The sequence below is a fragment of the Lonchura striata genome, chromosome 3, assembly GCF_050655825.1.
Source record: "Lonchura striata isolate lonStrDom1 chromosome 3, ASM5065582v1, whole genome shotgun sequence".
Taxonomy (NCBI): domain Eukaryota; kingdom Metazoa; phylum Chordata; class Aves; order Passeriformes; family Estrildidae; genus Lonchura; species Lonchura striata.
Window position 1 is genome coordinate 29068168 of NC_140705.1, and position 17994 is coordinate 29086161.

At 39.7% G+C, this 17994-nt stretch overlaps 2 protein-coding genes across 7 annotated transcripts in view; one reads left to right on the top strand and one right to left on the bottom strand.

Moving 5' to 3' along the window:
- Positions 1-9803, top strand: part of COL19A1 (collagen type XIX alpha 1 chain) — a 203702-nt gene extending 193899 nt beyond the window's left edge. For 3 of the 5 annotated variants that reach the window (XM_085576378.1, XM_085576380.1, XM_085576379.1), the window contains 2 exons: positions 1014-1091; positions 1316-9803. In XM_085576378.1, the coding sequence (XP_085432504.1) occupies positions 1014-1091; positions 1316-1455 (218 nt within the window). In that variant the 3' untranslated portion in view covers positions 1456-9803. The remainder of the gene's footprint in view (positions 1-1013; positions 1092-1315) is intronic. The other 2 variants (XM_085576382.1, XM_085576381.1) reach the window with 1 other exon arrangement.
- Positions 9804-10900: 1097 nt separating this feature from the next.
- Positions 10901-17994, bottom strand: part of COL9A1 (collagen type IX alpha 1 chain) — a 63695-nt gene continuing 56601 nt past the window's right edge. For both annotated transcript variants that reach the window (XM_021530152.4, XM_085576385.1), the window contains 5 exons: positions 17152-17298; positions 15913-15967; positions 14809-14997; positions 12645-12722; positions 10901-11466 (listed from right to left, as the gene is read on the bottom strand). In XM_021530152.4, the coding sequence (XP_021385827.3) occupies positions 11282-11466; positions 12645-12722; positions 14809-14997; positions 15913-15967; positions 17152-17298 (654 nt within the window). In that variant the 3' untranslated portion in view covers positions 10901-11281. The remainder of the gene's footprint in view (positions 11467-12644; positions 12723-14808; positions 14998-15912; positions 15968-17151; positions 17299-17994) is intronic.

Below are 17994 nucleotides of genomic sequence, written 5' to 3' on the forward strand. Positions count from 1 at the left end.
AACTAAGGAACAGTTCTTCATGAGAGGAAGAACTCAATACTTTATTGTATGGCATAGGTGATGCTAAAAATATACTGGTACCTGAAGCAGGAAGATGTTCATTCAAAATGCAACCAGAAATCAGCAAATTAATCTTAAACTTTTGCTTAAGCATCTGAAGTGCTAGGTACAGAAGAGTTTCCTTGTGAGCCATTTTGAAGTAAGGGTTTCTGGCAGGTGTCTCCTTTAAAAATGCCTTCATCTTTTCTCCTGCATAATAAAGGTATACTCTTAGCTTGAAATAATAAGGAAAATATTTTACTGATAGCAACAAGTCCTCTGCTCTAAAGTTTCCAACTAATACAACTTTTTAAAAACAGTTCAAGGAAAAAGAAGCAGGGGTTGAGCATGGGTTGCAGCACTTGAGAAAGTGGAAGCGATTTAAATAAATTCAAAACTGTGGCCTGTGAAGAAAAAGGACTCAAGTATTCAAAATATGACTAGTAATCACATCTTGTTAATGATATACAGCTATTGGGTCAAAGTAAGCTTCAAACCCACAATCTGCACAAGGTCCAGAGATGCTTCGCTCCATGTGAGGGCAGCTGTGCAACACTGGCCAGCTGGTGGGGGACATCTGATCATACAACTACCAGTTTAAAGTCTGAAAAGAGCAAGTGTAAGGATTTATGCAGAACAGAGAGGCTAAAATCTGCATTTGGCTCATTAGTAGAGGAATTTCAGGTAACCTAAAATCTTGGGGAAAGGTCCAGCTAGTGAACAAAGCAGGAGAGCCCTTTGACAGATGAAGTAACAGTTACCACTAGAAATGCTCATATTTTCCAGAAGGAATTTATAAACTTAAGAGCTGTCTCAGGGGGAAAAAAAAAAAAATCTGAAAAAGAGAACTGAGCATGTGCTTTCCCAATTATATTTTTATATTTGTCTTGGTAATTTTGTGTCAGCAAGATATACAGAAAATTGCTGCCTAAAACAAGAGGGTGCTCTTATTTTCATATCTTTATTCTGTGTAGGTTATAGAGGACAGAAAGGGGAAAGAGGCGAGCCTGGAATTGGACTGCCTGGTAATCCTGGACCACCTGGCCCTGCAGGTACAAGTCTCCAGATCTATTTCTGCTGTTGTTATTGATGAACTAACAGGCCTTTCTCCTGTTTTTAACGCTGGTTTTACACTCCTGCTTTTCCTCGCGAGCTGGATCGCAGCGTGAGGTCAGCCCCACCTGCCTCCCTGTGGATGTGCTGGAGTGCAGCTGATGAAATGCAGGGCACTGCCCATGCTCTGGTGAGGACTCTGCTAATTGTAGCTTTGTTTTAGCAGCTGCTGGCCTGCCAGGCCCACCAGGAGCATCAGGCTCACCAGGACCGCAGGGGCCACCCGGACCCAACGGGAGGTGCAATCCAGCAGATTGCTACTACCACGTGTCGCAGACTCACTCACGCACCAGCAGGAAATAAAAACCCTCTCCCCCAGACACTTGGGTTCACGGTCACTTTTCACTCTTTCCAATAAGTTAATTTAATTTTTGAAATATTTGGTGCATTTTTTTTTTCTTCTCTCGACACTGCATGGCGTATAGATAATTTGTAAGGCACAAAATTGAGCCTTTTTCTAGGTTATTTGCAGTGTCTTAATGATGACATGATGTCATATATTTTCCAGAGTGCATTCCATGTGTTGTTTCTCATATTTATTTTGCTTAGGACAGAAAATAGGCCCAAATAATTTTCATAAACTTCTTTTATCTTCAAACAAAAAATATTTTATTATAACTTAAGGCATTATATATGCCTCCATATGTAAGCTGGCTTTATTTTTCTTGCTGGTGGTGAATTTTAAATGGAAAAAATACATTTCTGAAGTTACAAAGCGTACTCATTCATGGCAAACACAGGACCTGAGCTGGAGCACTGGGAACTCCATTTAGACTAAACATTGATGTCCCTCAAGGAGGCTCCAGCACACCTTCCAAAAACAGTCTGCCATGCTCCAGGAATGCTGCCCACCACTTCACAGTCACATCCAAGATGGCAAAGAAGGAAACAAAGATGCATTTATGGTCTCCTTATCCCATCCAACAATGAGCTTCAACCTGACTGGAAAATCATCAGGTGCAGCTCCAGGAAGTGTCTCTCCTGACTGGATTTTGTCCCAGCTGGGGGCTTGTATGTTCCTTTAGTCGTGGTTACACCTACCCCAGATGTTAACGGCAGGAGGCTGCTGACAGTGTTCTGGACTGAGAGCTGGCACACGTTCTAACCATTATGTGGACTGAGTAAGGGTACTAAGGCCTGGAATCAAGCTACTCTGCATTAAGTCTGCCTACAGCAAAGGTGACCCCTTTCTTTAGAGCAGAGTCTGGTGAGTACATAGTCCAAGAATGGAACTTTACAAGTCTCTAATCTTGGTGATGGCACTGTTTCCTCTTCCTCCTGCAAAATTCACATGCTGAAATCATCTTGAAAAGAACATGGAATCTGAAAAGTGCACAACTCACAGGTCCTATTAACTGGTGACAGAAAATGTATTGAGTTCAAGAGAAATTTGGAAAAAAGTACAAAACCCTTCTAGAAAGGTGTAGTACTGAGAGCAACAGCATCCAGTTTTCAGGCATTCAGTAAAGGCTGCTGGAACAGACAATGTAAATGATGAACAAAACAGAACAATGTGTAAGTCCTGTAGAGTTCAAAGGGTTAAGCAAAAGAAAAGCTGAAGAAAATCAAACACACAGATGATCTTGAAAAGGAGTGAGTAGAGGTGGCCAGAATTTCACTTCTGATTATCAGAAAACAGATGATCTTAAGTTAGTCCTGTGGAATTTTGTACAGTGCAATAGGAAGTGAAGGTGCTACTTAGAGAACACAGACATCTATAACCTAGAACTTCAAAATGCACCTGGTAGTATTAAGTCATATTGAGGGCTCGTATCCCATTGTTTGGAAGTCAGTCACATCAGGCTAGTTTTGATAACTTTGTTCTTGAGCAGTACTGAGCTACCAGGGAAATATTCTCAAACTGGATGTGCTGGCTTCCAGAGAAGCTGTTGTGATACATGAATCTGGCTGACTTCTGGGTATTGCTTAAAAGCAGTTAAGGAATGACTGGTGGGAGTCTTTAGCAAAAGAAGCACATTGGCATTTGTTCTGAATAGAGTTCCTAGCGCTTGCACCGAGAGCAGAGGAGCAAGATGAGAGCAAGAGGTGACAGCATTAACTCAGGCAGCAGCTGGGGCACTCAAGACACTTCCTGAAAGGGAAATCAAACATCCCTGACATGTTCATTATATAGGTATTTGGAGGAGAGAAGGTGCTTGCTACAAAAGGATGTTAAAAGAAACACAGGGATGGCAGGCTGAGAGTAAACACCTGGGACAGGAGAGGGCAGCAGGAATGAGGACAGCAGAAAACCTGTGGCATACCATGAAACTACCTCCTGAAGGAGCTGCACTACACCCTGCAGGTGGGGACACCTTGGGGAGTCAGGGTGCTTTATCTATTGTTTGTGAGAATAGAGTCAAAAGCCCACAGGAGAACCCAGTCCTCCTCACTCCTCGGGAAGCAATGGCTGTCCCTTCTGCAGGCCAGCACATCCTCTGCTCTGCAGGCAGCGGGCGCCTGTCCCACTGGGGTGAGGGTGCATTTGGGACAAGTGGTCCTGCCGAGCTCAGCTCAACACAAGCTGCTCCCAGTGCAGAACTGCTGTGCCCATGGAGCGTGTTTTGGTTTGCTCTGTGGAGCTGATCACCCTGCAGTGCTGGTCCTCAGAGCGCCAGGGCTGTGGGAGTGCTGGCAATGGGCGGCAGCTTGAGCCCGAGCACTGAGGCACCGGCTGCTGCACGGGCCACGGAGAGCACAGCCTGGCACCAGCACATCTCGGTGTCCAAACATGGACACCAGAGGAGCAACAGCCCCACATACTGGTATCCATTCTCTGAAAGGAACTGCTGGTCAGGTATCTTGCATAAACATTTTCTTTCTTTCTTTCTTTTTCTTTTTTTTTTTTTTTTGTTTTGTTTTGTTACTTCTCTAGTTATTCCAATATATGTAATAATCTAAACATTTTTTACTTCATAAGTTAATTTTGAACTTCATTTTCTCTGATAATATTGAAAAGGGTGCTGTCTTGTGGTAGTACTTATGTGACTTAAAGGTTCCCAAGCAGCCCCATCCTGGAAGGCTGTACATAGACCATTGCACCGCATTGGTGGTATCTGTATATTTTGGGGCTTTTAGCTGAAACCCAGCATCTGTTATCTGCCAGATGCAATTGCTGTATTTTAATTTACTTGAACTTATTGCGAAGCTGAACACTTTTTATATTTGAAGAAGTTTTATTTTTTCATCTATGTTTCCTACAGATGCCTTTTTCTTTTTATAGGCTCAAAGAGAAAGGTCTTTCTAAAATGTATTTGAATGCTTTCAGTTGATTTGCAGGTAACTTTGGTAATTATCTTGTTGCATTATTTTTATTTTGCTAAAAGCCCATTTTAATTTTCTCATGTGAGAAAACGGGTATTTTTTTATATGAGCGATCTCAGTACCTATTTTAAGATGCCACATTCTTCACTGGGGTAGAACAGAGCTAATCCCAGCTTAACTTTACTTCACACTGGCTTGCTCCTAATTTGCATTTTTAGAATTGAAAGTGAAATGTAGCTGGAAACATGTGTCTGCATGCTTTTCAGGTTTGTCCCCTGAAATTTCTTTGCAGTTTCAGACTGATGTTGTCTTAGTTTTTGGGCAGGAGGCCAGGGAGAGAAGAGGGGATGCGTATCTATTTTGCAATTTACTTTATCAGTTTTGTATCTGTTTTGAGGAGTTCATGCTGCAGTAAGCACTGCAAGGAAATAAACACCAGCGACTCTTTTTTTTCCAGTAGCATGAGGTCTTTTATTCTGCTTTGGGTTTGTTTACATGCAACAAGACTCAGAAGTGAAATAACTTCAACAAAATGTTTTAAACCTTTTTTAAAAGCTCTTTAAGCTTTATCGTAGTTCAGGGTCAGACTTTTATATTTTATGGCAACTTGCTTTATCACCTATTAAAAATGTGTTGGCATTTTCTTTAAATAGCAATGTACAGAACTACTCAGTTTTCCTAAAGAAAGTATAGTCACTTGCTAAGAGGGAAGCTTTCCTGAGGCTGCAGCAGACTTCCTGCTGTCCACATGGTGGATTGCAAAACATCCTTTCAGTACAACAATTACAGCCCAGGCATAACTGGCCCAGCAGAACAAGAAGTGACCCAGCCATGTGTATTCTCACAGCACAATAGTCTGTGTTTCTGATTTTGTTCTTGAGACTTACTTATTTCTATTTTCTTTCTTCAAATCTCTTCAGTTTTGCATGGTGGTATTTGCAGAAATACTGCCTTTCTTGGATAATTATTGTAAGATAATATTGCTAAGATTTTATTTGTGTTTATTATTATATTGTGTTTTATGTATGTTACAAAAGAATATGTTGTGGTGAGATATCTCATTTTCAGGCATCTTTTATGTCCCCTGCAATGAAGTTTGTCTCCAGGGGAGGAGGGACTCACCTATGGTTTAGTAAAACCTTAAACAGCATCTGATGTACAATTGGGCAGCAGTGCAGCCTGGCAATGTTTTGGGAACCAATATTCTTACCTTAGGTTGGGTCTGGTTTCAATGTTTAAAGAGCACTGGGACACAGAAACAGGATTGATTATCCATCCTTCCCTTACATTTTATGATTGTGGGTTATGACAGGTGTTAGAGATGCACAGCTTTGTTAAATAAGTGGGGGTTTTAATTAATGGATTATAACACAAAATATTTTGGGTCTTCTTTTTCACAAGGGTGAAATGTTATTCTTCATGTCTATGTACACTCATTTTTTATTCTCTTTCTTTTCCTAAAATGTTTATTTGAAAGTCTTGTAAAAAAAACCAAAACCCTGGCTAAATTAGCATTTTATAAACCTGTTTCTCCAAACAGACTACATAAAACCAGTCCTTAATCTTGCATTTTACCAATGCAGTAGAAATGCTGCTCTAATGTGAGATGTTAGAACAACAAAAGTAACTCAGAAATCAAAATGTTGCTGTTTTGGGGTGTGTTTTATTGTTTTATTGAGTTTTTCATAGTTTCTGAATGTACCAAGTCACACATATTTTTCCCGAAATCTGATATGTCCACTACAATTCAATTGTACTGGATGGATGTTTAAATCACCTCCATGCACGTAGGTGGGTGTAGGCCATGGAGAACAAGTTTAACCATGACCTTGTCATGGTTGGTATTTAAGTGGAAAATTCAAGCTTCGGGATACTGTAAGAAAACAGGGTTTTCAAATATTAATTGCTAACAAACATTACATATTCTAGACCAAAATAAGTTTTTAGCTAAAAAGGTTAGAGTCTACATGTCTTTTAGCAGTTTTCTTTCTTAGTCTGCTATTCTATAAACACATATGCATTTAATTACTAACTTCAGTTTTAATGTAAATCTATTCTGTCTCCAGTCAGTGTTTGAAGGATTCTCAATGACACACCTTGGTGTTTTGTATTTTTTCATTTCTGGATTGTATGCAGCTGTCACTGTATGAATCACAGAACATGACGACTGGTTGCTTCCTTCTTTCCTTATACTTTTGGTTTGCAGCATTTAAGGTTCAGTTCAATGGAAACAGATTAAGTGGATGAAAAATAATTTCTACATTATTGTGTGGCCATGTACATCTGAAACAGGATGCTGGATGCAAATGGAAATATTTCACATACCTTCTGTTTGTGACTCTGTCAAAAATGTCAGCCTTTTGTTCTGTGTCAAATCACAAGAGGGAGGTTGCAACTGCAAACAGGAGAAAGGAGAGGCACAAAGCCACTGCAGTGAGCTCTGGGGAGAGGTCAGGGTGGATTGGCTGAATCTGGGGGGATTGGGTTTTGACCCCAACTGAAGTCAGGCTTGTGCTTCCTAAGCCTGATGAAATTTAGGGCTCTACAATCTGGATTAGAAAACAAACAAACAAAACCACCTAAATGCAAAACCATGGTCTTAATACGTATATAATTTATGGAAATTCATACATTATCTGAATGCAGATAATCTTCCTGCCCAACTAGGAGATAATCACTTTTATTCAAGAAACTGATTCACTGAACTTTAGGGAACTGTAGGAATTTTCATTTTTCTCTTGCTGCCTAATTCTCCCTGGAGGAAAAATGCTGATAGCATTTTAAAGGACTATAGGTAATAATTTCACCACTAACTTGATTTTCTTTCTTCCAATTTCATAGTGACTTCAGAAATTTTATTTTGTTCATTGTCTGAAGCTGCCAGGTATACTCATCCTTTTGAATGCACAGGCAGCAAGCAAAACAGAACAGGAATAACAAAAAATTGAAGGGAGGGAATAAAACTGAAGCTGTAGCAAATCACACAGGAGTAGCTTGCCCTACAAAATATAGATATTTCTTCTCTACCTGTTACCCATGAGCAGAGGAGATGCAGCAACTGCATTTTTAAGTAAAAAGGAAGCAGTAGCTATGTGGCCAAAAAAAATACAGTGATGAGCAGGTCAAGCAAACACATTTCACACAATTATCTAATCAATTTAACGTTTGCAAAAATGCAGTGTTTGTATGTGGAGCACAACTGCTGTGTTCTACAATGATGAGCTAACACTTGTCTGAAACAAAGTGTTTATTGGGAAACCTGGTTTCTTGTTCCTTCTGTTCTTCAAGTAACCTTCAAAATACTATCTGTTAACACTTTTCATATTTGAAGGAAAACAAATTTTGTTGTAGATCTGTGCTTGGCTCTGGGTGATATTAGATCATGACTAAGGTATTGAAGGACACAAAATGTAATGTAATCCTCCTTAGCCTTGGTTTCATACATCATTTAGGAGCTCCAAATAGTGCTCTAGACCTTCTTTAACTACAGAGAATTTTGCCTTTGTGAAACATTCAAGATTTTTTGGTAGCAGTTTATACTAACTTGCTTGAACCCAGTGATGGCTGAGGCAGAAAACTTATATATAAACTCATATGTTAATTACATGTGTATATAATCTATAAATGTATAACACCTCCAACTCTTAGCTCAATATTTGGCAGGAGTGTTAGGAATTCTTGCTAATAGAGTGATGGCGAATGGTGTTGATCCAGCTGGCCTCTGGTCACTAGTGGAGGTCCCCAAGGCTCAGAACTGGAGTTGGTCCTGTTCAGTGTTTTTATCAGTGACCTCAGTGAGGGGATTGAGGGCACTCTCAGTCAGTTGCAGACAACACCAAGCTGGGTGAGAGTGTTGATCTGCTGGAGGATAGGAAGGCTCTGTAAACTGGGGAGTCTGGACAGGCTAGATGGATGGATGATGAGGATTGCCCTAACCCATGCGTAGGACCTTGGCCTTGGCCTTGCTGACCCTCATGAAGTTCCCATGGACTCCCTTCTCAAGCCTATCCATGTCCCATCCCTTTCCTCCAGCACGGTGATCGCACCGCACAGCTTGGTATCGTTGGCAAACTTGCTGAGGGTGCACTTGATCCCATGGTCCATGGCACCAGCAAAAACATTAAACAGTGCCAGTCCTAATACGGACCCTTGAGGAACTGTCTCCACTTGGACATTGAGTCAGTGACCTCAACTCTTTTAGTGTGGCCACCCAGGTCTGTCTGTCAAATCCATGTCTCTCCAGTTTACAGACAACGATGTTGTGTAGGACAATGTCAAATTCTTTGATAGATTATATCATTCCCTCTTCTTTCCTCCATCACTACTATAACCCTGTCAGAAGGCCACCAAATTTGTTGGCAGTGCCAGGTTAATAGTCAGACTCAATGATCTTAAAGTTCTTGTCCAACTGAAAAAAGTCTATAAACTGGTTAACATTATGATTTTCATTGGGTTCCTGCATATACTGAAGTAACTGAGGAGCTAAAATATGTTTTTAGCACACTGCAGTTAAACCTCCAGAACTAGAAGTGGTGACAGAGATCATGGTGGGTAAAATATTCTCACTAGTCTTCTGTTCAATAAATCTCACAGAATTTTATGATGCTAAACCTGAAGGAGATGAGAACAAAATTTATTTGGGATTTCACCAAGATTTCAGGAGCATCTGATTAAAATTGGTGGCACACTAACAGTGGCTTGTGAAACCTCTCAGTCTCTTGGCACTGTGTATTCTAAATTTATTTTAAAATATATTTTTCTGCATTACCATAATCAATTCATCTTTATTTTAAGTTCATAATCCTGTCTTTATTTTCCAAATCTTTATTTTATTTGAATGTGCTGTTACTAAAAATTCCACCTCTGGTATATTATGATGCACAGTCTACCATTTGTCAAGTACCTCTTTTCCATTCTTGTGTAAGATTTGGAATTGAAAATTAGATTAACCTACGCATCCCATAAGGAATTACAATGGGCCTGAGGAGTTTTTCTTCAGTTTTTTAAGTTAAAACTTGTGAGTCAACTTGAAGGCAGAAAACCTGTCACAATCTTAAGATGTCCACTTTTAAAGATTCTGCATTGAATTGACTCTCAATGTTGAATTTGTTTGATTGTAATAATTCTTATTTGAGTTTTGCATATGAATATTTTTGCTCCTACATGAATTTCCTTCCATTGTGGAATTTTATGCATTTTACAGACTATATTTTCTAAAGCACTTCACAATTATAGTTAAATGTGGGGGGGGTTTGCTTATTATAATTCCTATGATTATGCATTACATACAGAAAACAGTATTTTCATTCTGTTATCTGGTGACATTTTTTTCTTTTCAGCAGTTTTACACACTTTATAGTCAAAATAAAAGTTTGCTGGTGAAACTACAGGGATTTTTACTAGTGTTTTATTTGTTCCACTATCCAAGGAGTACTTTTCAGGACTCTGCCCCAAGTCAGCAAAAATTGACCTAATTCAAAAACTTTTGAAAACCCATTTATGTATTCCCAAGCCCCTCACCTTGTGTGGATTTGTTCAAGAATTAAATTCTTTGCACTTGCCAGTTTTGGTGACTTCTTATAGTATCAATATAGGAAATCAGGCTTAGTTTGAGGAAGGTTTAACTACTAATTTTTTCAATAATTCCTTTTGGAGCATACATTATACCATTATACTTTTTCCTTTAGTGTTTAATCTTACATGTTACATGCAAAATGCAATGCTCCATGGATCTTGTTATTTCTCTCTGTTGTCACATGGCACCGAGTGTTTGGAACATGATGAGATGGTTAAGGGCTAGGAGAAAAATCAGTGCTTAAAACAAATGTGCCAAAGTTTGCATAGGAGAATTTGGATGACTAAAAATTAAAAGAAAGGGAAACATCATAGGGCAGTTTCATTGTTTTCTTGAATAAAGTTCAGAGAGGTAAACTCAAACCACAAATAGTTTAATTTATATAGAGAGGAACAGAATACCCACATTGCACATTTTCTTCTAAAAACTAAGTATCTAAAAAGAAGGCAACTTGGGCCATCTAATGGTTGTCTTCTGGCTGTTCTGGCAAGCAATACTGAATGTAACCATACATGTAAAGAAATTATTTATTTGGAGGTTTGTAAACTTTTATAGGAAACATATATTTCTAGGACTTAAAATTCTGCTGACAGTGGTTACTAGCCTTTTATTTTAATGCCACATATAACAAGGCAAGCTGCAACGGGCTTCATATGGAATTACAAATGCAATACAACTTGGAGTCAAAAAACAAAGAGGTTATTCCACATGGGTTATTTATGGCAACCCTGTGATTGTACCTTTACAGATATTGGCAGCATAAATAGTGTCAGGGTGGTGGGTTTCTGTGATTGAATTGAAGAGCTGAAGGAGGCTTAGCATATTCTGGGCAAAACACACATTAAGTGACTGTGCGTGAAGAGTATGTGCTAGAATTTATTTTATAAGTATGAAAGAATAGATAAAGCTGCAGAAAATAAAATTATCCTCTTTTATTTGATGTCTCAAGACATTACTTCACTGTACATCATACATAGAAATTAAGTAGGGGAGGAGGAAAAGTCACAGAAGCTCCTTATTAAACAAACTCAAAAATAAAAATAGACAAGTACCTTTTATTTCCCCCCAAAAGGAGAAGGCAGAAGGCAGCACCTATGTATTTCTGTAAGCACCATTGTTCCAGCTGGTGTTGATAAGCACTCCTTTTGGAAAAATGTAAAACCACTGTGTTAAAAATACCTTACTGAAACCTTGGTTGAAAGGTTTGTCCGTGTCTGCATTTCTCCTTTGTGATTTCATCCTCAGCTGTCCGTGCAGGATGTAAATTGATGCCAACACATGGTTGCACTCTCAGGGCCCTTTCATGTTCTTCTCTGCTCTCTGTCCCACCTGCATCCTGCAGGACGCTGGCTCGCAGTACCCAGGAGGGCCAGGAGGGCCAGGGGGACCGGGAACCCCAGGCTGCCCGGCCACCCCTGGGGGACCTCGGTCACCGTCACGGCCTTCCCTGCCGTAGCTGGCTTTGCCCGGTTCACCTGGAAAAGTGGATGCAGGGCTAAATGCTGGCAGCATACATCTTGCATAGCAAAATTAGCAGCCTGTCCTTAAAAGCTGTATGAAGATGCTTTTTCACCGCTCTTAGGGAATTCCCAAAAGGGGTGCTAACTTACAGGACAATTTTCCTCTACCTGACACCCAATCTGCGATTCCACAGCTTCAGCAATGAAATTTCAGTCCCAGTGCTCTCCAGGTGTACAGTGCAGGTCTGCCACTGTACAAAGCTCTGCAGCGTACTCTACTCAGCCAACCCTGCTGCCACCGATACCTAGGGCATGGTAGATGCTACTTGCTACCACAGAATTTCATTAGCTCTCTGGCAAAAGAAATACCGATATTTTTTTCCCCCACTCATATGGAGGGGGAAATAGATGTAAAGATTGGAACTGCTGAGCACTAAAGTAGTTTATATTTCTAAGTCTTCAGCAAAGAAAGGAAAAACAGTGATTTCAGGAAGCCTCTTCCAGTGATAGATTTCTACAAAAAACACCTCTGAGTTACACAGACATCCTTGGGATCAGTAAATACTAAACTGTTTTTTTCCTTTTTCACAAGAGAACAAGTAGTTCGTCTTGCTAGATAAACACAGAAGTGTACTGTAGAAATACTGATGGAAATAACATGTTTATGTTCATTCGCTGGCCACTAGAGGCCAGCTGTGCTTCATCCATCAGCAGGAATCTCTCCTGGAGCCATGTTATATAACACTGCAATTAATTACCACAGAAATAAAATAATATCCTAAATTATGAGAGGAGACTTTGAAGGTTGCTGTGACTTCCAGTGACATAATCTGGAGGTTATGGCCTTTTTTGTTTAATTTTTATATATAATTATATGTGCATATAATATACATAAAAGATATATTGAAAGAGGCTACTTTTATTCATGTGTTTGTAACCGCCACCTTTTTTAATGCTTTCTTTACATTTTTCTAATCTTTCTTCACTGAGAAAAATTAGGAGCTGGCTTTTTGCTTTTTAGTTTTAAAGTCTGATTTCTGAATCAGCATCTATGAAGTAAAAATTACAAAGCCCTGCAGTTTTGGAGTTTATTGTTTCATGGACTCCTTTTATATTTTCAAGGCAACTTGAAATATCAATTCTGAGTAAATTTTTAGTATATATCTTCTTTATCCTCACCCTCTTATATTTACCTGGAAGACCTCTTGGTCCAGGATAACCTTTCAGTCCTCTGCCTGGAAATCCTCTTTCTCCTCTTTCTCCTGGTTCACCTAAAGCAAATTCATGAAACATTAGTTACAGTCTGCCTGGAGTATCAGTTTTAGTAAATTCCCTTTCAGAAGTGAACAGTTAATAAATAGAGAATTCAGCTGGTTGTATATATTCTTAGCATCTTTCATTGATGCCCTGACACATATCTGTGTAAAATGTTTACGATTTGATTGGGATTTTTTAGCCATTTGAGTCACACTCAGAAGCAGGTTGGGGGGAAAGAAATCACCTGCAGCTGGACAGTAAGTACCACATGAAATATGTCACAGCCCATATAGCAGGAATAGACCAAAGTCCAAGGATCTCAGGATATTTGGGATGCAGACTAAGGCTACTGGCTTCTGCAAAACTGTACCAGCCCAGTTAAGAAGTAAAAATTCTCAAGTGTTGGTCCTTGAGACAGGCAGTGCAGAGGAGAAAAAAGGTGGCTACAGATGACAGATGCTGTTGATATTCACATAAGGCTAATTTTTGCCTTCACAAAATACTTTTTTTTCCTCATATAATACTGTCATGGAGACTTTCCTTTGATACACACCCAGAGTTTTTTCAAGCCCATATTTTGCTCCAAATCTGAATCATTTTAGTAAGAGGAAGGGTTTTTTGTTGTTTAGGTTGTAAAATTCAAATTCTGTTCACTGTTATCTGTGAATCTATCTGAACTATCAGGAACTCAGAGTGAAGCACTGAGAGTTTTCAGGTTGGCTGCCATGTACCATTATAGCTCTTACACATGAGAGCATTCACTACTTCCCTTGTATCTGTAATGATATTGCAAGGTTTACTCTAAGGTAACTCAGAATCTGATGACAGATTGTGATAGCTTTTTGTCAGTTATGATAAGGATTTTTTTTAATGATAAGGTTTTTTTTGTTTTGTTTTTTTGGGGTTTTTTTGGTGTTTTGTTTTTTTTTTTTTGAGGGGGGAGGTTAATGCTCTGTTTATTTTTTTCTTTTAATATTAACACAGTGTAGCCTGCTGTGTGTTGAATCAAATTTTGGATATCCCATACATCATCTTTGGATTTCTCTTTCTTTTTTCTTCTGCAGATGACATTAAATTGAATTAAATCAGCAACAAAGCTCCAGCAACAATGCTCTTAAGTTTTGCTTTGTTTGTATTCTGTTCCTTCTCTCAAAGATTTTCCAAATTTCACTTTCAAATAAAATTTGAATCAAAAGTAAACACCCTACTCCAGCAACAGACTAGCTTTTTGCAGAAAGACAATTTTTAAATAAGTCCTTTTTGGAAAACAAATGAAAACCACTGCTAAATAGAAACTAATATATAAATGGTTGTCATAAGACTTTGCAGAAAATTCTACCCTGTAATTCTTTGGAGGAGAATAGAACCTCTCAGTGATAAGCAGAAGATATTTACTTAGATCAAAGATTTTGTGTAAAATGTAAGTCAATTTTATTATGGATTTGTCCTTTCCAAAGAATCAATAGACTCTGGCACCTGGTGAAATGATGTTAAATGGCTTAAGTATTATATGCAAATAAAAAGGTAAATCATTATCAGTCTTTTGTAATGTGAGAAATTCAGTGTGCTTAGAAAAGTAGACTAGATTTTAGTAAAGTAATGACTGCTTACATCAGCTCTTGGGGCCATAAATCTTGCAAAAGTTAGGTCAACAGCCAGGCTGAATGGAGCACAGAGCCACTGCTGGAATCACATGTGGTGTTTGTCATCAAATGACTTCTACAATGTGAGAAAGGACAGGCATCTGCCCTGAACTAGAAGGAAGCAGCTGAGTCAGGGTCCTAATATAGATTCTCATTCTTGAAGACTTTTGAGGTTTTGTGGGGTTTTATGTGCTTAAAAGCAGATTTCTAAACAAGTCTTGGTGAAGGCAGGCCAATGAGCCCTTTAATTGCTGTGGTAACTGACACAACAGTTACAGCAAACAGTTCACATTCCTAACTCAGGATCTGACAGCGTACATCCACAACCTATAGACCAAGGAAGGGGGCAACAACAACAGCAAGACCAAAATAAACAAAAAGAAAAAAAACCAAACAAGCCCTGAAAAACCAAAACTGAGGCAGTCACCAAGTGAAAGCCAGTTAGAGAATTTCTTACCTTTAGGACCTTTACGACCAATCTCACCAGGGGGACCTTTAAGGCCAGGCAGGCCACGGGGGCCAAGCTGTCCTGGAAAACCATTTTCACCAGCAGGTCCTGGAGCACCTGGTGGCCCTGGTTGGCCAGGAAGACCTGGAGCACCAAATTCTGGCCTCCTAAGGCTGGCTGCCAGCTGAGCTAATTGTTCTGCAACGAGCAGGAGGACAGAGTTATGGAGTAAGTGAACAAGAACAAAGAGATTCCCATGATCAATGAAGAAGAATATATGTTCACTGCTACAGGAACCAACAAATTATACTACAGCCCCTTCCTTTATTATACCGCTATTTATAATGTTTATTACAGTTAAGGTATAGAAGACATTTATCCTACTTACAGAGGTTTTTTTTAATACCCTGTTGAGTACAGTAACAACTACTGAAAATTTTTAAAACATGAGCAGCAATTTCATTCTGTAAACTCTTAACATTACAGAGGCATAATAAGTTAAAAGACATCTTCAATAGCAAGTAGTGAAAATTTTCTTTTGTGTTTAAAGGACAGCATAAATTTTTAAACTCAGTAAATTCCATGCACCCAACCATATTAGAAAAGCTTCAGATTTCTGTGTGTGTCAAGAACTCATCAAATTAGGGTTAATTTAGAGTATCTCTATATTGCTTTAATTTTAAAGTAGGTTATCTCCAGAAACATCTCTCTGCATTCCTCTTCTTTTCACCTATTTTGCACAGCTTGCTGAAGTCTAATAGCAAATACAAAAGGCTAAAAAGCTTTCAGTGAAGTTTGTACTTTTATGTCTGTAAGCACAGCAAGTGATTTGAATACAAAATGTATTTCACACAACTGCTCTGGTCTATGGCCTGCTTACCACGGCAATAGTATGGAATCAACAGGCAGTTCAATGAGGCTACAAAATAAATATAAATAAGGGACTTCCTCATGCTGTGTCCACATTCACATGTGGATTTTCCACCAGGTGCCTTGCTGAGGCCATGCAATTTATTCTGGGTAAGCATGGGGAAAATCTCGGTTGCCTCCACAGAAACGGATGATCCCAATTTAAATACACAAGAAACATCAAATAGTTTTTAGCCTATTTACCTTGCATGACTCTCATGCAAACCTGCTTAATGTGCTGATCACTTGGTTCTTTTCCCTGGGATTAAAAACAAGAGGGTTTTAATAAAACAGTTAATGTCACACATTTTATGAGCATGCTTGATTCAAAAAATGCTGTCAATAAACAGTTGTCACAGTTTAACCCCAGCTGGCAAAACACCACACAGCTGCTCACACCCACAGCCCACACCCATGGAACAGGGGAAGAAGTTTAATAAATTGAAAGTAAGAAGATGCAGAGAAAGGGGTAGGAAAAAGGGGTAAAGGAAGAAGTAAATAAAATACAAAAAAGATAAGATATTGCAAGTGGTACAAATGAAGGCATTTGCTTGCCATTCCCAGAAGTTTTCCCTGGTTACATGGCTGAGTGTGATGCCATATGGTATGGGATATCCCCTTGGTCGATTATAGTCAGCTCTCCCAGCTGTGCCCCCTCCCAATTTTTTGTGCACCTCCAACCTACTCACTGATGGCACAGTGTAAGGAGCAGGAGAGCCTTTGATTCTCTGCAGTGTTCATGAGTAACTGAAACATCACAGAATGGCCTGGGTTGAAAGGGACCTTTGAAACCACCTAATTCCAACCCCCCTTCTCAGGGCCCCTTTTAACCTGGCCTTGAACTCTTCCAGGGATGGAGCCTCCACAACTTCTCTGGGTGACTCATTAGTACCTCTCCATTCTTGCAGTGAAGAATTTCTTCCTAGTATCTAATCGAAAACTATACTCTTTCTCTTTGAAACCATTACCCTTTTTCCTGCTCCCATCAGCATGCTACAATCATTATTTTCAGCACAAATCCAAAACATAACCCCATACAAGCCACTATGAAGAAGTTTAACTGTATCCCAACCAAAAACAGTCCATGAGTCACTAAGAGGTGTCCCAGCTCCTGCAAGTGCAACTATTCCAGCTGATGTCAACTTAACTAGCGAGGTAAAGTCTGAGTGATGCTCCTTTGTATCAAACACAGTTTGGTTTCATGCACACTACAGGGGTGGGGTGGGCATAAGAAAACAGAGCTGAACTGAAAGCTGGGGCCCCAAGGATGCAGCTATGGACAGCCCAGGATTGCTCTGGTGTGCACCTCTGTCTGATGAGAGGCACACTGTACTTCAGACTGCTGTGGCACTTCAGTTTGGCACATGCGCATGTAAAACAAGGAGCAGTGTGAGTGAGGGATAAAGGTTCAAAAGATACCAATGTCATGAAAACATTACTTACAGCTGGACCTTCACTGCCAGGCAGGCCTGGGGCACCCTGCTCACCCTGCAAGCCTCGTGGTCCAGGTAAGCCACGTGGCCCTTCCATGCCAGGCAGTCCCCGACTTCCTTCAGGCCCACGGGAACCAGGGTCTCCAGGATTACCAACCTGACAAAGAGAGGAATTTCAATAGACTGCTGTACTAGTGATATACTCATTCTGACATCAAAATGGTGACAGGAGCACAAATGCAAAGAAATTACTGCCAAAATGCAGTTGTTCAATATATATATATATTTTTATTATTTAATAAGCAACTGGAGTCAGTAGTTGTATGAATTTTAAGAGGTCTGTACTCTTACAGGGGAGAAGTGGAAAAATAATCTACTCCATAAAAATAAGTAAATTGGATAGTGATGTGCCTCAAGATGGCTCTCCACCCTCATGTATGTTAACATGGAACATTTCTAGACCTTAGGTTCTGCTTAAGGTATGAAAATTCCAGCTCCCTTCTCACTCCAAATGCCTTTCATGTCCTTCTCTAGAGGGTACCACGGTATGAGCCTTTACTGTGTAGCCCCAGGCTGTTTGGGAACACGCATTTTTGCTTTGTTTACTCTGCCAGAGCCAGAGCTAGTTCTAGGGCCCATGCTGGAGTTTGCTGGCAGAGGGGAAGGAACATCCTCACACCAACTGACATTGACAAACTGCCTGAACAGATGCAATGCTGCCTTATTTCACTCAGGGAAGGGGTAGAAAGCTATCCCGGACCCTGGAGAATGAAATTATTGATGTGACTATGTCAATATGTCCACTTAAGTACACTGAGTAAACAAAGCTATAGCTTCTGCTCCAGTAATTTAA